This window comes from Scylla paramamosain, chromosome 33 (assembly GCF_035594125.1).
Source record: "Scylla paramamosain isolate STU-SP2022 chromosome 33, ASM3559412v1, whole genome shotgun sequence".
NCBI classification, from domain to species: domain Eukaryota; kingdom Metazoa; phylum Arthropoda; class Malacostraca; order Decapoda; family Portunidae; genus Scylla; species Scylla paramamosain.
The window spans coordinates 7,412,479-7,429,299 of record NC_087183.1 but is presented as its reverse complement, the minus strand read 5'-3'; the positions used below and the strand labels follow the sequence as shown (position 1 = coordinate 7,429,299).

Here is a 16,821-nt window from a genome sequence, read left to right as displayed (position 1 = left end):
CCATCTACTTGTTTATTTATTTATTTATTTATCTATTTTTTGCTTGAATATCACATGCGCAAAGCAAGAAAGTGATTATTGAGAAACTGTAGGAGTTGTTTGCCCTAAATGTTGAAAAACCAATGTTTTGAGAAATCGAAAATTTATGTTTGAAGTCGTGTGTAGTCAAAATGCAGTATTAGTTTAGTTTCCTCTCTCACATTTTCTTTCTTTACTGAAAGAAGCTGACAGAAAACGTTCAACTGTGGAGTTATTATGTGTAACATTTTTATTTGAATTTTTTTCCTTGCTTCTAGGGGCATGAATTCGGGGAGGGAGGGAGGTTTAACAGGAAATGGGGTATGAATGGGGATGGGGTGCCTGATATCTATATATGGCTACTTGTAATGTATTCTGGAGGGTATAAACTAATGTAAGAAGAAAAATAATGCAAAATAGACAAAACGAAGAACCAAAGCCTTTTAAGGGGAGGGCTGCCGGGAAAGTATATATCCTACGTGTCTTTTTTCTTTTTTCTTTGTTCCTTCTCTCTTCCTTTCTTTCTCAACCCTTATTAAAGATGTATCTAAATTCAAGTTAAACCAACAATGGCTGTGCTGTGCGTTGGGTGTCTCCCGCACTGCGTCTGAGCATGTCTCTTCGCTGGCCGAGGCCGGCGGTGATCTGTTCATTCAATCCCGGTGTTGTCGTTGTTCTCCACACTGCGACAGTATACTTGAGTCCTTTATCCCTAAATCATTTTAACTATAGTTGAAGTGGAACGGCTGGTGACTTTGATACTGATATCGTAACTGAGGTACCGGTACTCCCACGTAAATTCCACGTAAATTCCGAGGACTGTTTACGATATAATATGGCGGCGCTTATGTTTCCAGTATATTGTTTCTATATGTTCTAATATTTTCTTCGTTTTGTTCGGCAGTGGTGTTACGAATTAAGTTGATCGGGAATTTGTCATCAGTTCATCGGGAATGTGACATGAAGACAAAGATTGAAGTGCGAGTCCCCGAACTGACGTTTTGAACCCATGGGTAGGCTTCGATTCAATACAATTCCACCATTTTGCCAGAATTTGTGGTAAAGAGCAGGTGAGTGGACGGCTCCATCATACTCCTGTGATTTCTCATGTGTTAGCAGGAAAGAGAAATTGGGATGCAGTGGGTCTTGCCAAGAGTCACCTTCGAAGGTAAAGTACATTTGCTATTTCCGAGTTTGGTAAATTATTGTTAACATAATGATATGTTCAACAAACGATGAACAATTGACATTAATTCGAGACGGTTCTTGTTATGTGTGGCTGCTTTGATTATATGCCAGTGGGCGGTAAATTGCTTCGCTCGTTGAGGATTAAGTAAATGGACGATGAATGACACAGATGATCGCTGCGGAGAAAACACAGCGCCTTTATAACATGCATCAGCAGGCTTTGTAAAGATTGTGTCCTGACCGGGAGACGCGACCAAACCAATCTCGGTGTGTACCCAAACTTGCCATTGGTGGAAGTGTTACGCCGATTAATTAATTGTATCACTTACCTGGTGGTGGTGCACGAGGGGTCAGGTCAGGGTCTCCACACTCGCCATCACGTGTAATTAACTTTCAGACTGCAGTGGCGTCTCCAAGTTTACAGGAGTAGAATTTTGAGAAACATGACACAGGGAAAGTAGTGATCGAGTACATGGCTCAGACCTTTTAGTGCTGGTTGTTTTGTTTTTAAGTGAACTCGTGGACTATTAATGGACCTCATTTTATTATAAGTCAAGCGATTAAGGTATTTGATAGTTAAGCCACTCGCCGAAACACGACTGCTGATAACTATCACGCGGCATCGCAACGTTACCTTGTCTTGCCTTGACAGATCATCGTGGGACAAGCAGCGCGCCGCCAGTCTTGTCCAAAAATATAAAACCGTATGGCGTGTTCCAGCCTCAAAGTATGTGAATAAGAAACAAGTTCAGAATTTTTGGAATACCTCAAAGGCTCATTATTAAAGGCGTGCTGTGGAGCAAGGACATGACGGGCGTGATTCCTGTTTTCTTCAAGGATAAAAATGAGACACCCATTCAGTGTACGTTAAGAAAAGAGTATATTTCCACGTATCAGTATATACATAGATGACGGCGGCTACACAAAAGGGCTACAAGACACCGCCTGGAGGCCACGACGCGCGCTCTGCAGGGCCCACAAGCCCCGGCAGCAGCACCAGCAGCAGCAGCAGCAGCAGCAACAACAGCAGCAGGCCGAGGGGGACACGGCCTGGCAAAGCCGTGACAATTAACCGTAAAAAAACTAAAAGTATAAAACTGACCCGCCATGAGAGGAACAAACGGCTGCTAAAAGTTCTACAAAATAAAACACTTAACCCGTCATTTGAGGAAAAAGATCCAAGTGCTAAAAATGCTCCTTCCCCCCCGAAAAAAAAAAAAAAGTATTCCCGCACTCTCTCCCCACATTAACGCGCCACGCCTGACTGTCTCCCGCGGCCCGCACGTGCTGACGCCGCGCCTCCGTGTAGCCTCGGGAAAAGGACATAACCTTAACAGTCTAATAATAACTTTGATTCCTCGTAGGGACACGACAACAGCTGGACAGGGTAAGATACACCGGGAGAACGTAAGACTGAAGGGAGACCAGCGCCGCCGTGCCGTGGCGTGGCGTGAGCGGGGCACCGTCTCAACAGTCTCGCCACACTGCCACCACCACCACCTCGCCACACTGCCGCCCCCTTCCAACACCACCACCCAGCACCACCAGGGCCTCAATCCCTCCCCACCCCCACCCCTCGCGAGGACACCCATCCTAGACACCTGCACCACCTCCAGACTTCGATTTAGGTAAGAATATTGTGTTTTCACCTGCGTTAAGTTCTTGTTGAGTGTTGACGTAAAGAGTAGAATTATGAACTTTTTAACATGTACTTTATATGACATTGCCGACCCCCTTGGAACCCCTGCGCCGAGGGACTACACGCTAAACCCCCTTACCACCACCACAACCACCAACGTTACTGCTTCTCTAAATTATTAACTTTTTTCGTTAACATTTCATCTCATCGCTTGCAATCTTAATGGAGAAAAAAAAAAAAAATCATTATTACCTTAACTTCAAGGCCAGAGTTTCCCACCCAGGAGGTATTGTTGTAGGGGAACAGTTTCTAACTATACATCACCTTGAGTTGGTCTTTCTAAATCTTTAAGGAAATTTGCCGGGATTCCTCGACACCACCGACTGAGAAGGATCTGTGAGCGCGTGTTGCTGGGGAAGAAGACAGAGGAACACAAGTACTCTAAGGAGAAAGAGGAGCGGAAGAGGAACCTGAAGACAGAGGAAGAAGAGAGAAACACGAATATCACAAGGATGAGGAGAAGACGAAGAACCTAAAAACAAAGAGGGAGGAACACAAATATCATATAGAAAGCCGAAGAGGAAGTAGCAGAAAGAGGAAAAACCTGAGGACGAGGTGGTAGGAGGATGAGGAAGAGCACAAGGTTGAGGAGCAGGAAGAGGAACAGAGAGGAGGAGGAGAAGCAAGTAGGTTGAAGTGAAAGTAGAGACATTACTGGAGGAAGAGGGTGGGAACACATGTGGCTGAAGGAGTTAGACATTTGACACCTCCTTCATTAACACTTATTACAGTAATGAGAGTGAGGGCTGGACTACTAGGCGGCAGGGGATTCACGTGTTCTCAACAACCTGTGGCGTGTGAGGTGAAGAAAATCGATGTAGAGAAGAAGAACAGGAGATTTTTATGACGGGAAGGACACGAGGTAAGAAATGAAGGCGCAGGGACGAGGCTGACAGGAAGGTGAATCAGGAGAAATGCTAACAGTAATGACAGGAAGCAATACTCCCACACATCTAGTTATGTGATACCCGTTCAGTGCCTCGCCAGGTGTATATTAAGTGCTTGCTAATTTGGACTCCGGTAGGGTCATTCAGCTGTCATTTAGGTTGATGGGCAAGTAAAGGCGAGGATTCGAGTCAGGTGCGTCCAGTCTCCAGTGTTACGGAACTTCTGAGAGTGGCCGTTTTTTAAATTTTCGTTCGGTTCTTTACTTTTGTCTCGCTGTTAGGTGATACAATACATAAAAGTACAATGGTTGTCAGTAGTGAAGGCATCTGCATCACTCGCTCCCACTGTGTTAAATTCCCCCTTCAATCTCAAGTCCTCTGACGTGTTTACTAATGGATTGTTTGTAATCTTGTGAAGGGACTGTCCAAGATCAGCGGATGTGAGACTGAGGGAAGGATAGCATTGTGTTACGTGTGTGGAACGTTACTTGATTTTTCACCATATTTATATATACTATTAACCTCTCTTTCTTACCCTCCTACCTCCTTAACCTCCTACCTCTTTCTCTTCCTTTCTAACTCCCGAGAATCTGCATCCTTCTCTTCCTGATGTTCTGCGTTTCCATTTCCTCCTTTCGCTTTTATTTCTTATTTAATCTTTTTCTCCTTTCCTCCCTCCTGCCAATTCCTTTCCCTCTCCTCTCCTTTTGTTCCCTTTCCGCACCCAAACAATATAACGCGCCACGCACAGCACGGCCCAGATCCCTCTCGCTATGTCAAGGATTCCCTGCAAATTTTCTGGGGAATTTAGACAGGCAAATTCAACATGATTTATAGTTATGACTTCTTCTCGTTCGCTGAATGCAACCAACCTCTTACGTGGACAACGGGGGTGGGGGAGATAAAGTATAGCCCTTTTTTGTTCTGTCTGGGGTGTGTGCGTGCCCTCAGGTTTCTGTTTTCGATTAGGGCACTGGTGGTAGGCATCAGTCAGTGCTGGTATGCTTGATAGATGGATCATATAAACTCTTTCAGTACGAGACAATCCTTGATATTAAATAATCACTAGTTAGAAAATAGTAAATAGAGGTAAAACAGTAGTAGTAGTAGTAGATGAGAAACTAGTAGTAGTAGTAGTAGACGAGAAACTAGCCATGACTTTTAGCGTCTCATTACGACACGTAGCACCTAAAGTTACGAAATATTGTACTGGTATCTGGAATTAAATCTTTGTCGTGGCAGTGAATGGGTTCTGTCCTCCGCAGCCACCCTCCATCCTGTCACTCGTAAATTACTTTAGTCAGTCCAATTCAGCAGCACTTCATAATAACCCTGACGAGGTACTTAAAGCAGAGCCGTTCACTGAAACACGTGTGAGCAGTCAGTGTATTATAGCGTGATGTCTTTGAATACTAAGAGGGTGTTGTCTCAGTCTCAGGTCACGCTCATTCCTCGCCACTTCCATTACAAAAATTGTTCTCGTTTCCTTCGTGGTCGCAGAATTGTATGCTCAACTTGTCTTCTGAAATCCTACAGTGTCCTTCACTGTTTTACATGCCCACGCTCTTCATACGTGACTGCGTGCCGCGTCAGTTCAATCGCCTACTGAGAGTTTCAGAGGGCGTGCCACATTGCTTTTCGGGAAAAAAAACTGGAACAGACTGATGAATTGGAATCATAGTTTGACAGAGCGTGTTTTAGACAGTCCGCTAATTTTCATCATTATTATCAAATAGTAAAAAGTTAATGATAAAGGCCTTTGTAAATTCACCGCGCGTGAACCAAGCCAGCTAGCTGCCCTGCGCATGAAGGATCGGCACGTGGTTGTGACGTCACACCCCTGCCCCACTGTGGTTCTTCCCAAGCGAGAGAGAACGTTACCGTTCCTGCCACCGCAAGCAGTACTGAGAATATCTGGTTACTTTTATTCAGCAAGCTATTTATTTATGTACGAGGGAACAGAGATCCTATCATTGTTACCTTTTACGTAACAATGTAGCACATCGTGAGCCTATAATATTTACAACACAAGGCTGAATTTTCTTACTTTAATTAAAAACTCCCTTCAATTCCTATAGATAATATATAACTTAGGTGCAAAATACAGCACCTCTCAATGTTGTTATTGTACCTACTATATACTTACTTTTATGCTCAGATTTTCTTTCTCAAAGGCTTGGTAAGATTGTGGATTCATGGTAAAGCTGGCAGCTGCTCTGTGGGGCCGGAGGGGAGGGAGCGATGATACAACGACATCGCTGATAACTTAATGCGCCCGGCAGCTGGATGGGTGGGTCTTACGAAGGGGAATATAATGTACAAGATGTAAGTGGCTTTATTTTTGTCACTTGGCCATATTGACAAAATTTAGCAGAGTGCCTGAAACACGCAATCAATGATCTCATTTCAGCTGTTAGTGATTTTCAGAAACTTATGTAAAGGTCAGTGCTAGTGGTAGTAGTAGTCAGTGCTGTGGCGTGTGGTGTCCGTCGTGGTGCCACGCCCCTCCAGCCTCAGTACACCAACATGTCGTACTCTCCCTTCTCAGGTATTTTATAATTTTATTAGTAATTCAACAGGTACAGAAGGCCGTAGCAGTGTCATCAGATGCCTTGGTGCCCGATCTGCTTTTCGAGGAGCAGTGACCCTTTATTTCCTCGTTTTCATCCCACCCAGCCTGTACAGACCGCCTCGCGTGGCCACCGAGGCCTCGAGTATGGTAACCTTCACTGAGCCTCATTTTATTTGTATTGATTGGATAAATTGCCATAGCAATGAAATATGGCTTCTTGAATTTTCTCATGACTTTTAGGTATCCTAGCCCTATTTGAATTGAAAGCTAAAGTCCATTCTGACCTAATTTAATAACTTGTAATATACCACGTTAGATTAACGGGCGCCCTCTTGCCCTGTGTATCATGAAATTAAGTGAAATTTATAATTAGTTACAATGTCCTCATCCTTTCTTTACATTATTGCGTCTTTTCTTCTATCATTAATCATGAAAACACCTTCGAAAATCCCAAATAACATAAATAGCAGTAGAAATTATTATGTTTACCGTTTTGTCGTATGAAATGCAATATGAAGTTTAATCTGAGCACTGTACACGCGATGTCTGTGTGTCATGTCCGTCACCATTACAGCGCGCATCGTGATTCTCGACAAATAAACTCATAAATAAACAAGTGAGATGCATCATCGTTTGCAAAATGAGCGTGATGCGCATTTACGTCACTCACCTAATATATAGGAATGGAAACATTGCAGCGCCACCCCCCCAAACCCCAACCACCATCACCACCACGCTGCGTCCTTTTCACGTTGCCCGCGTGTCGTAACATAATTTCCGCAGTCATCAACAACCTTGGCCACGCCTGTCTCTGAACAGTACAAAACTGGTCACCTCAACAAGCAAGTATCAAATAACCACAATACTGCTTATTTTAATTGCAGATTGTAGATTTTACTCGTAACAGCAGCTTATGGCCTCACAATTAATGTGGCGTCACCAAGTAAATAGTTGATGACTGAGAAAACACTGAAGGCTATGCGGCTCACAGTCGTCACAGTTTTGCCTCACCTTCCATAAAAAAAAAAAAAAAAACCTCACCTTCCATAAAAAAAAAAAAAAAAAGCATTACATCCGTTTCGTGGGAATTCACGTGAATCCAGTACTTCAAGGGCTGCCCGTGATTACCTGCATTAAATGTCTGAACAAGGGAATGCTGACTGGAGGTTGTGATTTGTCTCGAGACACGGTTGTCCGCGGCGACACCAAGCAGCGTAATGGCGGCATTGCATGACATACCGGACAACGTACAGGTGGTGCTGGGAGGCCGCCCAACACTTGCCCCTCGTGAATGCTTGTGGCTGGAGTCAGTCCCCTGCCCCGGTGAGCCAACCATCCTTGCTTGCACCAGATGTTCTCTATTCTTATGTTACCTTTAGTGAACGTCAGGAACATTTTGCGGAGAATTAATGATTCCCTTAGGAGAACGGTTTAAAAAGTTCGCTGCGTGCCCACCCCCGCCAAGGCCCACCACCCACAGCAAACACCCTAACCTGCCTCCCACCCGGCTTGACTCCAGCTGTTCCACTCCCGCTCTGCTCCTGTGACAGTCTCGTAAATCATGACCTCGCCATTCCTCCGCCCCTGCCCTGCCGAGGCTGAGCCCGGCACACTCACCAACCCAGCACCGCCATCCCGCTGCGGTGGCGGCGGCTCTCGTCATCACTCCTGTGGCCACACAGGGAGGCCTACAAGGCTAATCTTTACTCCCAGGTATTTGTTCTCGACCTGTTCTGGCTTGTAGATACCACCGAGTAACTTTCCCCACCACGCCCTGCGCCGCCCCGCCCTCAGGCTTGGCGCCGGGCAGCACCTTACTCACCTCATCACACGTAACAATTGATAATAAGGAATCATGTACATAAATCATTAGTAAATGCACCTGTAATACGCAGGAGACCCGTGGCGGCACCCCCCGCCGCCTTATTTCACCACTCCCGTCCCGCCCCGCCAACTGTCTGGCTTGTTGGAGTTTGACACTTAAAAAAAGAAGTGTTCGGGCCAGCCTCCGCTGCCGGCGTCCCCCAATGAGGTAAGTCACGTGGCACACTCGTGGCGGCGGGAGGTGGAGGGGCTCGCCGCCCCCCTCAGTCCTGAAGGGCAGCGCCTCGCCCTTCCCTCGCCACTCCTCACAATATGTAGCCATTCCCCCCGACACGATTATTGTGAAACTCAGCAGGGTGCGTGTAGCAGCAGCAGCAGGAGGGTGAGCAGGGGCGCCACCACGCCCTCCGTCCGGCTCACGCCGCCGCGTCTGCCTCCATTGGTCTGCAGGGCCCCCGGGTGCTCGCCTGTGGGCGGAAGGGGAAGTTAGTCTGGCAGTGGTGACTCAGGTGGTGGTGACAATGGATCCTGACATACTCGTGCATGGTGGTGATGAATAGAGGTTCCAGATACAAATGATGGTGATAAGGTTAAATAAAACCACTTGTTCCTTTACCTAAGACAGTGAACTACGAGTACAGTGAACTACGAGTACATTAGTCATTCCGCTTGTGTGTTCACCAAGAGAATAAATTATATATACATACATCAAAAAGCTGCCTCCCTCTAAAACGAGAATATGTCGAGCGACCACCGCCATGGCGACCTCCCTTCCGATGCTCTCAAGTAAATGTAGTCGAGAGTTTCCTTACAAAAACATTTTCCTTTTTGCCGCGTCAGGCCTACGGGAGACTTGCGCCACACACACACACACACACACACACACACACCTCCGTTTATATACCATATGTTCTGTGTCTTTATTTATAAACTATATCAAAGGAATGTTGTAATATTAAGAGGAGGAGGAACAAGAAACTGAAAGAGGAGAGACGTAAAGCAGGAAATGAATCATGAAAATAAAGAACAGAGGAGGAGGAGGAGGAGGAGGAGGAGGAGGAGGAGGAGGAGGAGGAGAGAAAGTGGAAGAGGATAGATGTAAATAGAACGGGAAATTAATAATGAAAAGAAAAAAAGAGGAGGAGGAGGAAATGGTAAAGTAAAGCACAAGAGATGGAATGCAGAACAAGACGGAATGTATCATGAAAGGGAATAATAACAGGAGGAGGAGGAGGAGGACAGCCTGGAGCAGCCTCTTATTATACCATTGCCTTGGGGATCCTGCAGAAGGGACACAGTTCTCTTCACAGTAAGCAGGAGCAGTGAAACCATCCCTGCATCGAAACTAAACTAGACCTGTGCGTGGGAGGGAGACGTTAAGAATGCGCGTGCTTAAGTTAGGAGCAATATACCCCAAATATACCTTCATAAATTTTCAGTAGTAGGTTGTGGTGGAAGTTACTGTAGGTTTCGAGGGTGTTTCCATGGTTCTAGTGACACGAAGAACTGGTGTGGGAAAGGAGACGACGGTTACAAGGCACAAGTTTTTAAGTTAGGAATCAGCGCACTCCAACATCGGTGTCTTGTAAATTTTCAAAAGGTTGTGGTGGAAATTACTGTAGTAGATTTTGAGGGTGTTTTCATGGTTTTATGATACGATTTATTTGCGTGGGAAAGGAGATGTTAGAAGGAACTGTACACTATATAACATTTCAGCGTTTCAACTACTTTAAACGGATTCTAGTTAGTAGTACAAGTTACCACAGTTTTCCAGGGTCTTTTCATGAGAGAAAAAGATCCATAAAAATCTGAATAAATGACCTGTGACCTTTTGAAAAAAACAGTCTTTATGAGACCTCGAAGCTTCCCAAAATACGAGTCTGAATGCTAATTGAGGCTCCGTCACTCACACCTAATCACCAGTTAGTTTATTCAGGCGTGACGCTAAATATGAGAACACTTATACCGAACAAACATTTAGATTGGAAAGTGAGCTGAGAAAGTTATGACAGTAGATGTAATGGTTCTCTCTCTCTCTCTCTCTCTCTCTCTCTCTCTCTCTCTCTCTCTCTCTCTCTCATAAAACACCACACTAACTGGTCTTTTTCAGAGCCGCCCCCTTTACCTGGCGCTCGTTTTCTATCACACAGTTCCGTTCAATGGTACACAATGCTATCAGGGAGTGTTGCCGCTGGGCCTGATTCCTCGCCTTATCAATCTGACGCGGTGATTAAACAGGCGTGGAGGGTTTGAAACGAAGTACAAGATTGAATATGAATGAATGAATGAATGGAAAGAGAGAGAGAGAGAGAGAGAGAGAGAGAGAGAGAGAGAGAGAGAGAGAGAGAGAGAGAGAGAGAGAGAGAGAGAGAGAGAGAGAGAGAGAGAGAGAGAGAGAATTTACTCTTACAACCTTTAACAGGGAACCAGGGCGAAAAAAAATACAAAATAGATCCACGGAGGGTGAAGAAACAGCCTCATTACCTCGAAAAATTACCTTAACGCCGCTGCGGTTCCCATAGATCTGATTAAAAGTTACCCAGGTGAGCGCTCCTTCCTCCCTCCTTCCCTTTCTCACACGCGTAGCTCCATTAATTACTCACTTGTACATACATGGAAACCACAGACTCAACTTTCATGCGAGTTGAGTAAATGTCTGAAAAATCTTATCATAAGTGTGTGTGTGTGTGTGTGTGTGTAACAAGTATGGAAGGTGCTCGTGTGTGTGTGTGTGTAACAAGTATGGAAGGTGCTCGTGTGAAGTTATTTATCGCACGCTAAGTTCAAGAGTTGTTTCCAAAAGAAGTAATGTTGACAAAGAACCCGGCCTCTACTTTCAACCACCACCGCCACCTATCACACCTCGTCTCGGTCCTCGTGCAGCTCCCAACGCAAGCCAATCAATCTCCAGCCACTCTGTCTCCACGAACACCAACCTAACCATTCCGACACACACCTTCTCAACTACAGCATCTTCCATCCATTAAGTTCCCAGGAATTTCTCACCAAGTAAAATTTCCCACAACTTTCCACATCTTAGGAGCCTTGCAGGAGTTTTTTTTTTTTAATCCAGCAAATCTGACAGTTAATTCCCAGCATCTCTACACAACTTTGAACATTACCTCGGAAACTCCTCAGCAACTTCGATTTTTTTTTTTTAATTCACTAAGGTAACGAAGATTTCCAAGCAACTCTACAAGCATCTTTGAGTCCTACACCCTCCAGCACATCGAGATAGCACTGCTTTTCCCTCAGGAAGTTTTAAGCTCTTTCCAACACCTGAAGGAAGCACAGGGCTGCCTCACGCCTCTCCCGGGATGACGCTTCTCGTGACCTCATCCAGTTCACTCCCTCCCTTGGACCGTATTCTGAAACACTTCTGGGCAGCACCTCTCCACTACTTTCAGAAGGCTCTAGTTGAAGTTACATGGGTTTTTAAGAGTGTTTTTATGGTTCTAGTGGCAGATTAACAGCTTATATAAATTATTAAGAGGATAAACACTTGAGAACACGGCTAATCATTTCTGTGCCCTTGGACAGTAGTCGTGGTGAGAGCAAAGCGTTTCTGAATACGGACCTCTCGCCATTTATGTTTGCTCCAAGTATGTGTGTGTGTGTGTGTGTGTGTGTGTGTGTGTGTGTGTGTGTGTGTGTGTGTGTGTGTGTGTGTGTGTGTGTGTGTGTGTGTGTGTGTGTCTCATCTAGCACTTGAGACTTATCGATACCCACGTCCCATCAGTCTTGGGGAGTGTTACCCTACCTACCTAGTCACACACACACACACACACACACACACACACACACACACACGGTACATGCGCCCCACAACCATTAATAAACATAAGCATAGCAATTCATCAAGCTATTCCCCTTCTAAAAACGACAACAATAACAACACCAACAACAAACAAAATATGCACACACAAGAAAGAATGGAAAAACACACACACACACAAAGCAAGGAGAGAGAGAAAAAAAAAAACACCACTGCCACGTCCCCTGTAGAGGCGTCAGCGCATTCTAACATTCTATCTAAATAAGAAAAACTATTCCCTCCCTTTTCCCTACCCTTTGATAGAACGGCGCGCGGGACATCGGCTGCAACAGAGCTTTCCGGATCCGCTTGCTATTGGCGTTTTGCACCCGAATCGCCGTGTTGTGTTCGCTCATGCGGAACTTTAAAACGCAGCGCCGTTGGTCATGGCCGGATCCGAAGCCTCGATAGGACATCCTGATCCCACCGACATATATATTTCTAAGGTTTTATTTATAGGAGCGGTGCAATCAGAGAAAGTGGGAGGCGCGAAGATTAATTAGCGCTGTATAAATAGATGCAGGTGTGTGTGTGTGTGTGTGTGTGTGTGTGTGTGTGTGTGTGTGTGTGTGTGTGTGTGTGTAAGGGAGGGACGAAAGTGTGTGTGTGTGTGTGTGTGTGTGTGTGTGTGTGTGTGTGTGTGTGTGTGTGTGTGTGTGTGTGTGTGTGTGTGTGTGTGTGTGTGTGTGTGTGCGTGCGCGCGCGCGTGCGCGTGATGAACGGAAGGGAACACGGCTCTTTAACGCCTGCTGATGGATGGCCCCCCTGTTACCTGTCTGGGCGCATAATTAGTTACACCTGCCACTTGACCTATGCCGCTGCCGCTAATGGCACGCCGGCCTTTCCTCGCGACCTTAAACGACGCTTGATTCCTTACTCAGGGCACTCTTAATATAGCCGAGAGAAGACGCCAAAATCTTTAAGTTTTTAACAGGCTCAAGTGGTTGTTACTGGGGTTTTCAAGGGATGGTTTTCATGATTCTACGGGTATTCCAACAATGGTTCTCCACTTAAGATCTAGAGGATGCTGCTGGAATTTTCAAGGATTTTTCATGCAACTGGAATTTTCAAGGATTTTTTCATGACTCCAGTGGAATTTTCAAGGAATTTTCATGGATGTTTTCACGATTCCAGTAATACTTTGCTATTTTTAATGATTTAATTTTTTGCTTCTGTTATTCGGCTGTAGTGGATGGGGTTTTCCAAGGGTGCTTTCATGCTTCGAGAGATCACTCAACTCATCAACACCACAATAAAATTATTTGCGGCTTTCCTAAGTAATTCTTTCGAAAATGCGACGTGTTCAAAACACGGGCCGCGGCCTTTCATGGTGAGGAAAATACTGACGCACTGCTTGCCACGTTCCATTACTCTGTGCAAGTGAAACAAGTTATTTTAAGCTTTCTAGGAAGGAGTAAAATTTTTCCTGTGATCTTTGAGACTCAAGTGTTTTTAAGTTGACTTTTTTTTTTTTTTTTATGTATATATAAATCTTGAATAATCTGACTTGTTCTGCAGATTGAAAAACAAAATTGCTTTCAGGATTTGTATTTTTTTCCGGCGCGGGTTTTGTTTTCACTACCGAACAAAAGACTAGACATTTTTAAAGCTCACATAATACCACGCTTTTTTTCCTCTGTAGCTTCAGCCTGCGCATCAAACAAAAATCAAGGTATTGCTGAGGTCTAAATAACGCAGCAAGATTAAATATTTTTCGAACTCTCTCGCTATTCCTCAGGGCAGCGAGACAAGTTACTTCCCCCGAGGCTGCTAACACGTACCCTGCCGCCTTCTGGTACTCAAGGACTGCTCTTAAATCTCCCTTGGGCTCCAGTTTCGTGCGTCTTTATAACGGGGAACCTCCTGCCACTCCCTCCTCTGTGCAGCCCTCGTGACCTCCCCAGCACCTAAACCTTCCCGTCCCGTGTCTCAGCGCCCCTCACGGATTAATTTCTCACGCTTTCCTCTCTCTTCCCCTAACACGATTCCTTATTTTCCTTATTTTTTCCTTACTTCTCTTCCTTCTCTTATATTTCCGTTCACTGCTTTCCTTGCATCCCTCGTATCGTTTTCCTTTATTTGTTTGATTTTTTTGTTAATTTATCTTTTTTATTTATTTTTACTTTAAACTACTACTAACACATCGGTTTTTTTTTCTCTCGCTCTTCTCTTTCTCATTCCAGTTCCTTTTTCATTCCTTCCTTTTATCTAATTGTATTCTTCCTGTCTCGTACACTCTTCCCTTCTTTTCACTGATCCCCTTTCCTTCTCTTTTCTCCTCTTCCTATCCATCCCCTCTTACCCATTCCTACTTTCTCATTTCCTTCCTTCCCTCCTTTCCTCCCCTTCTTTTCCTTTTTATCTTTCCTCCACTACTTTCCCGATTCTTCTCTCCCTTTCCTTCCTCCAATTTATTCTCATTTTCTGCCTTTGCTAACCGTTCATTTCCCTCTTTTCCATTTATTTTTTCTACCCTCCATCATCTTCCTTCTTTCCTTCCTTTTCCTTCTTTTCCTCCTCTTCTCCCTTTCCTCTAGATATTAAATTTCTCAATCTCAATACTCAGTCAACTTTACTTTTTTCCTCTCTTGACCATCTTTTCCCTACACTCTTCCACCTTCCTTCCCACCTCCTCTAACAAATCTATCCTATCCTTTTCTATCTGCTATCCCTACCTCCCTTAACCTCTCTTTCCTTCCTTATCTCCCTTGCCCCTCCTTCCCCTTCCTCTCCTGCGCTGCCTTCGCCTCCCCCCCCACCACACCTCAGCCCGCACCACCTCCTCTGTAATTACCTGACACTGCCGCTTCGCCCTCCCGTCACTCCCTCGGTTCATAATATGCATGAATCTTGGTGGTCCGTGTTAACCTGGCCTTCTGCCTCACCTGGCGGGCAGAGAGGAGGAGGAGGAGGAGGAGGAGGAGGAGGAGGAGGAGGACGCTCATTCCTCACATGTATAGGAGGCGACACTGGCATAAGGTCTTATCTGGCGAAACCATTCCAAGTGTTGGCACTGAGTTCATCTACACCAGCGTTGCTAGTGCCAGTGCCGCCGCCGCCGCCACCTCCTCCTCCTCCTCCTCCTCCTCCTCCTCCTCCTCCTCCTCCTCCTCCTCCTCCTCCTCCTCATCCTCCTCATCCTCCTCCCTTCTCCCACTTTAAGATTAACGTTGTTTTCTCTTTTCTCCAAGTATTTATCGTTCCTTTCACGCTCTTTTTCTTTCTTTTCCTCTCTCTTCCCCCTCTTGTTTCTCTCATTCCTCTCCACGGCGATTGCTTTTTTTCTCTTCTTCTGCCTCGCATTTTATTCACCCCTTGAGTTTGATTTCCGCGCCATTTCCTCGTGTTTTGCTTTCACATGTCCCTTTCTGTCTTCATTTTCTTACCTGTCCTTTACTATCAACCTCCCCCACCTTGTCCTTGCCTACCTGTCCTTAGTTCTGAAACCTCCCTTCATACCTTAGCTTTTTTCTACTCTTCCCTCCTCCTCCTCCTGCTAGTGGTGGTTTTAAGGTGCGTTTGGTGTGTTCGGTGCGCTACGCCTCGTTCTTGCAGCCAAAGTAATGATGCTCTTGGCGCGTTGCAATGAGGTGTGGGAAGGCAAGGTCGAGTGAGAGAAGCCAGTGTCTTTGTTGGCCATCTCTACGTATGTTGTGTGTGTGTGTTTTAGTAAGTGTGTTTTAATGTTTGTATTTTAGTATGTGTCTTGCTGTGTGTGTACGTGTGTCGGCCGTGCCCCTTCAGAAACGCCCCGGAGTGCTCCCCCCCTCCCCCCCGTGTGATATATTGAGTGTAAATGTGCGAGAGGAGTATACGCCGGCCCTCAACGCATGCCTCCCCTCACTCCCCTCATGCCAGCCCTCCTCCTGGCAAACCTCTCCCTCCCTCTCTTCCTCCGCCGCCTTCTCTCCCCCTCCCCAGTCACCCAACCAGACATGACTTTCTACCCCTCTCTCTCTCTCTCTCTCTCTCTCTCTCTCTCTGATTCGCCTCACTGTTCTTGGGCCGTAAAGTTCCCTAATGATATTTCCTACGCCTGTTTTCACTCTTCAGGCTAAATATACGATGATTATTAAGAGTGTGGATTTATTTTATGATGTGCTTTAATTTCTCTCTCTCTCTCTCTCTCTCTCTCTCTCTCTCTCTCTCTCTCTCTCTCTCTCTCTCTACTCCGTCCCTTCCTTCGTATCATGGGGCTGAGAGGAGTTGGAAAAGAAAGAAAGAAAAAAACAAGAGGCACATCCCCTTAGAAGTCTATTTCCACTTGATAAACGACACGAGACACATTTCTCAAGCTTCTACCTCCGCGCCTGCCTGGACACTCGCCAAAGGTACTACTGACGAAGCTATGCATTCACTCCCTGCCTCCCTCTTCTTTCGTATCACCACTCCTTTAGCACCACGCATCGACTACTGAAGGCTCATATTCTGAAACACTTCTGCGCTGCACCTCCACTACATTCAAAAGGCTATAGTTGAAGCGACACGGGTTTTTAAGGGTGTTTATGGTTCTAATGGGAGATTAATAACATTTCTACATTATCAACAGGGGAAACCGTCAAAAGAATCTAAGTAATCATCTCTGTAGTCTTTGAAAACAGTTATGGTGAGGAGCACCCACAACACGTCCTCTGCGCCGCACGTTCTGAGCCTCTTGAGATGGTGGTGCCCGATGCAGACTCGTGTAAGCAGACACGTTGTCGTTCACTGGTTCGTGTCACTACGTTGATTTCATGAAAGAGAAATCCCCCTTCTATTTGGATCTGCACTCATGAATACAATCAACATAAATCAAACACACACGCACGCCCGCCTAGCT

General features: G+C 45.5%; 1 protein-coding gene across 1 annotated transcript in view; it reads right to left on the bottom strand.

The window, feature by feature from the left end:
- Positions 1-2,062: 2,062 nt before the first annotated feature.
- The window catches only part of LOC135089576 (zwei Ig domain protein zig-8-like), a 79,398-nt gene continuing 64,639 nt past the window's right edge, over positions 2,063-16,821 (bottom strand). The window contains exon 6 of the mRNA XM_063985319.1: positions 2,063-8,655. Coding sequence (XP_063841389.1) covers positions 8,537-8,655 — 119 coding nt within the window. The 3' untranslated portion in view covers positions 2,063-8,536. The remainder of the gene's footprint in view (positions 8,656-16,821) is intronic.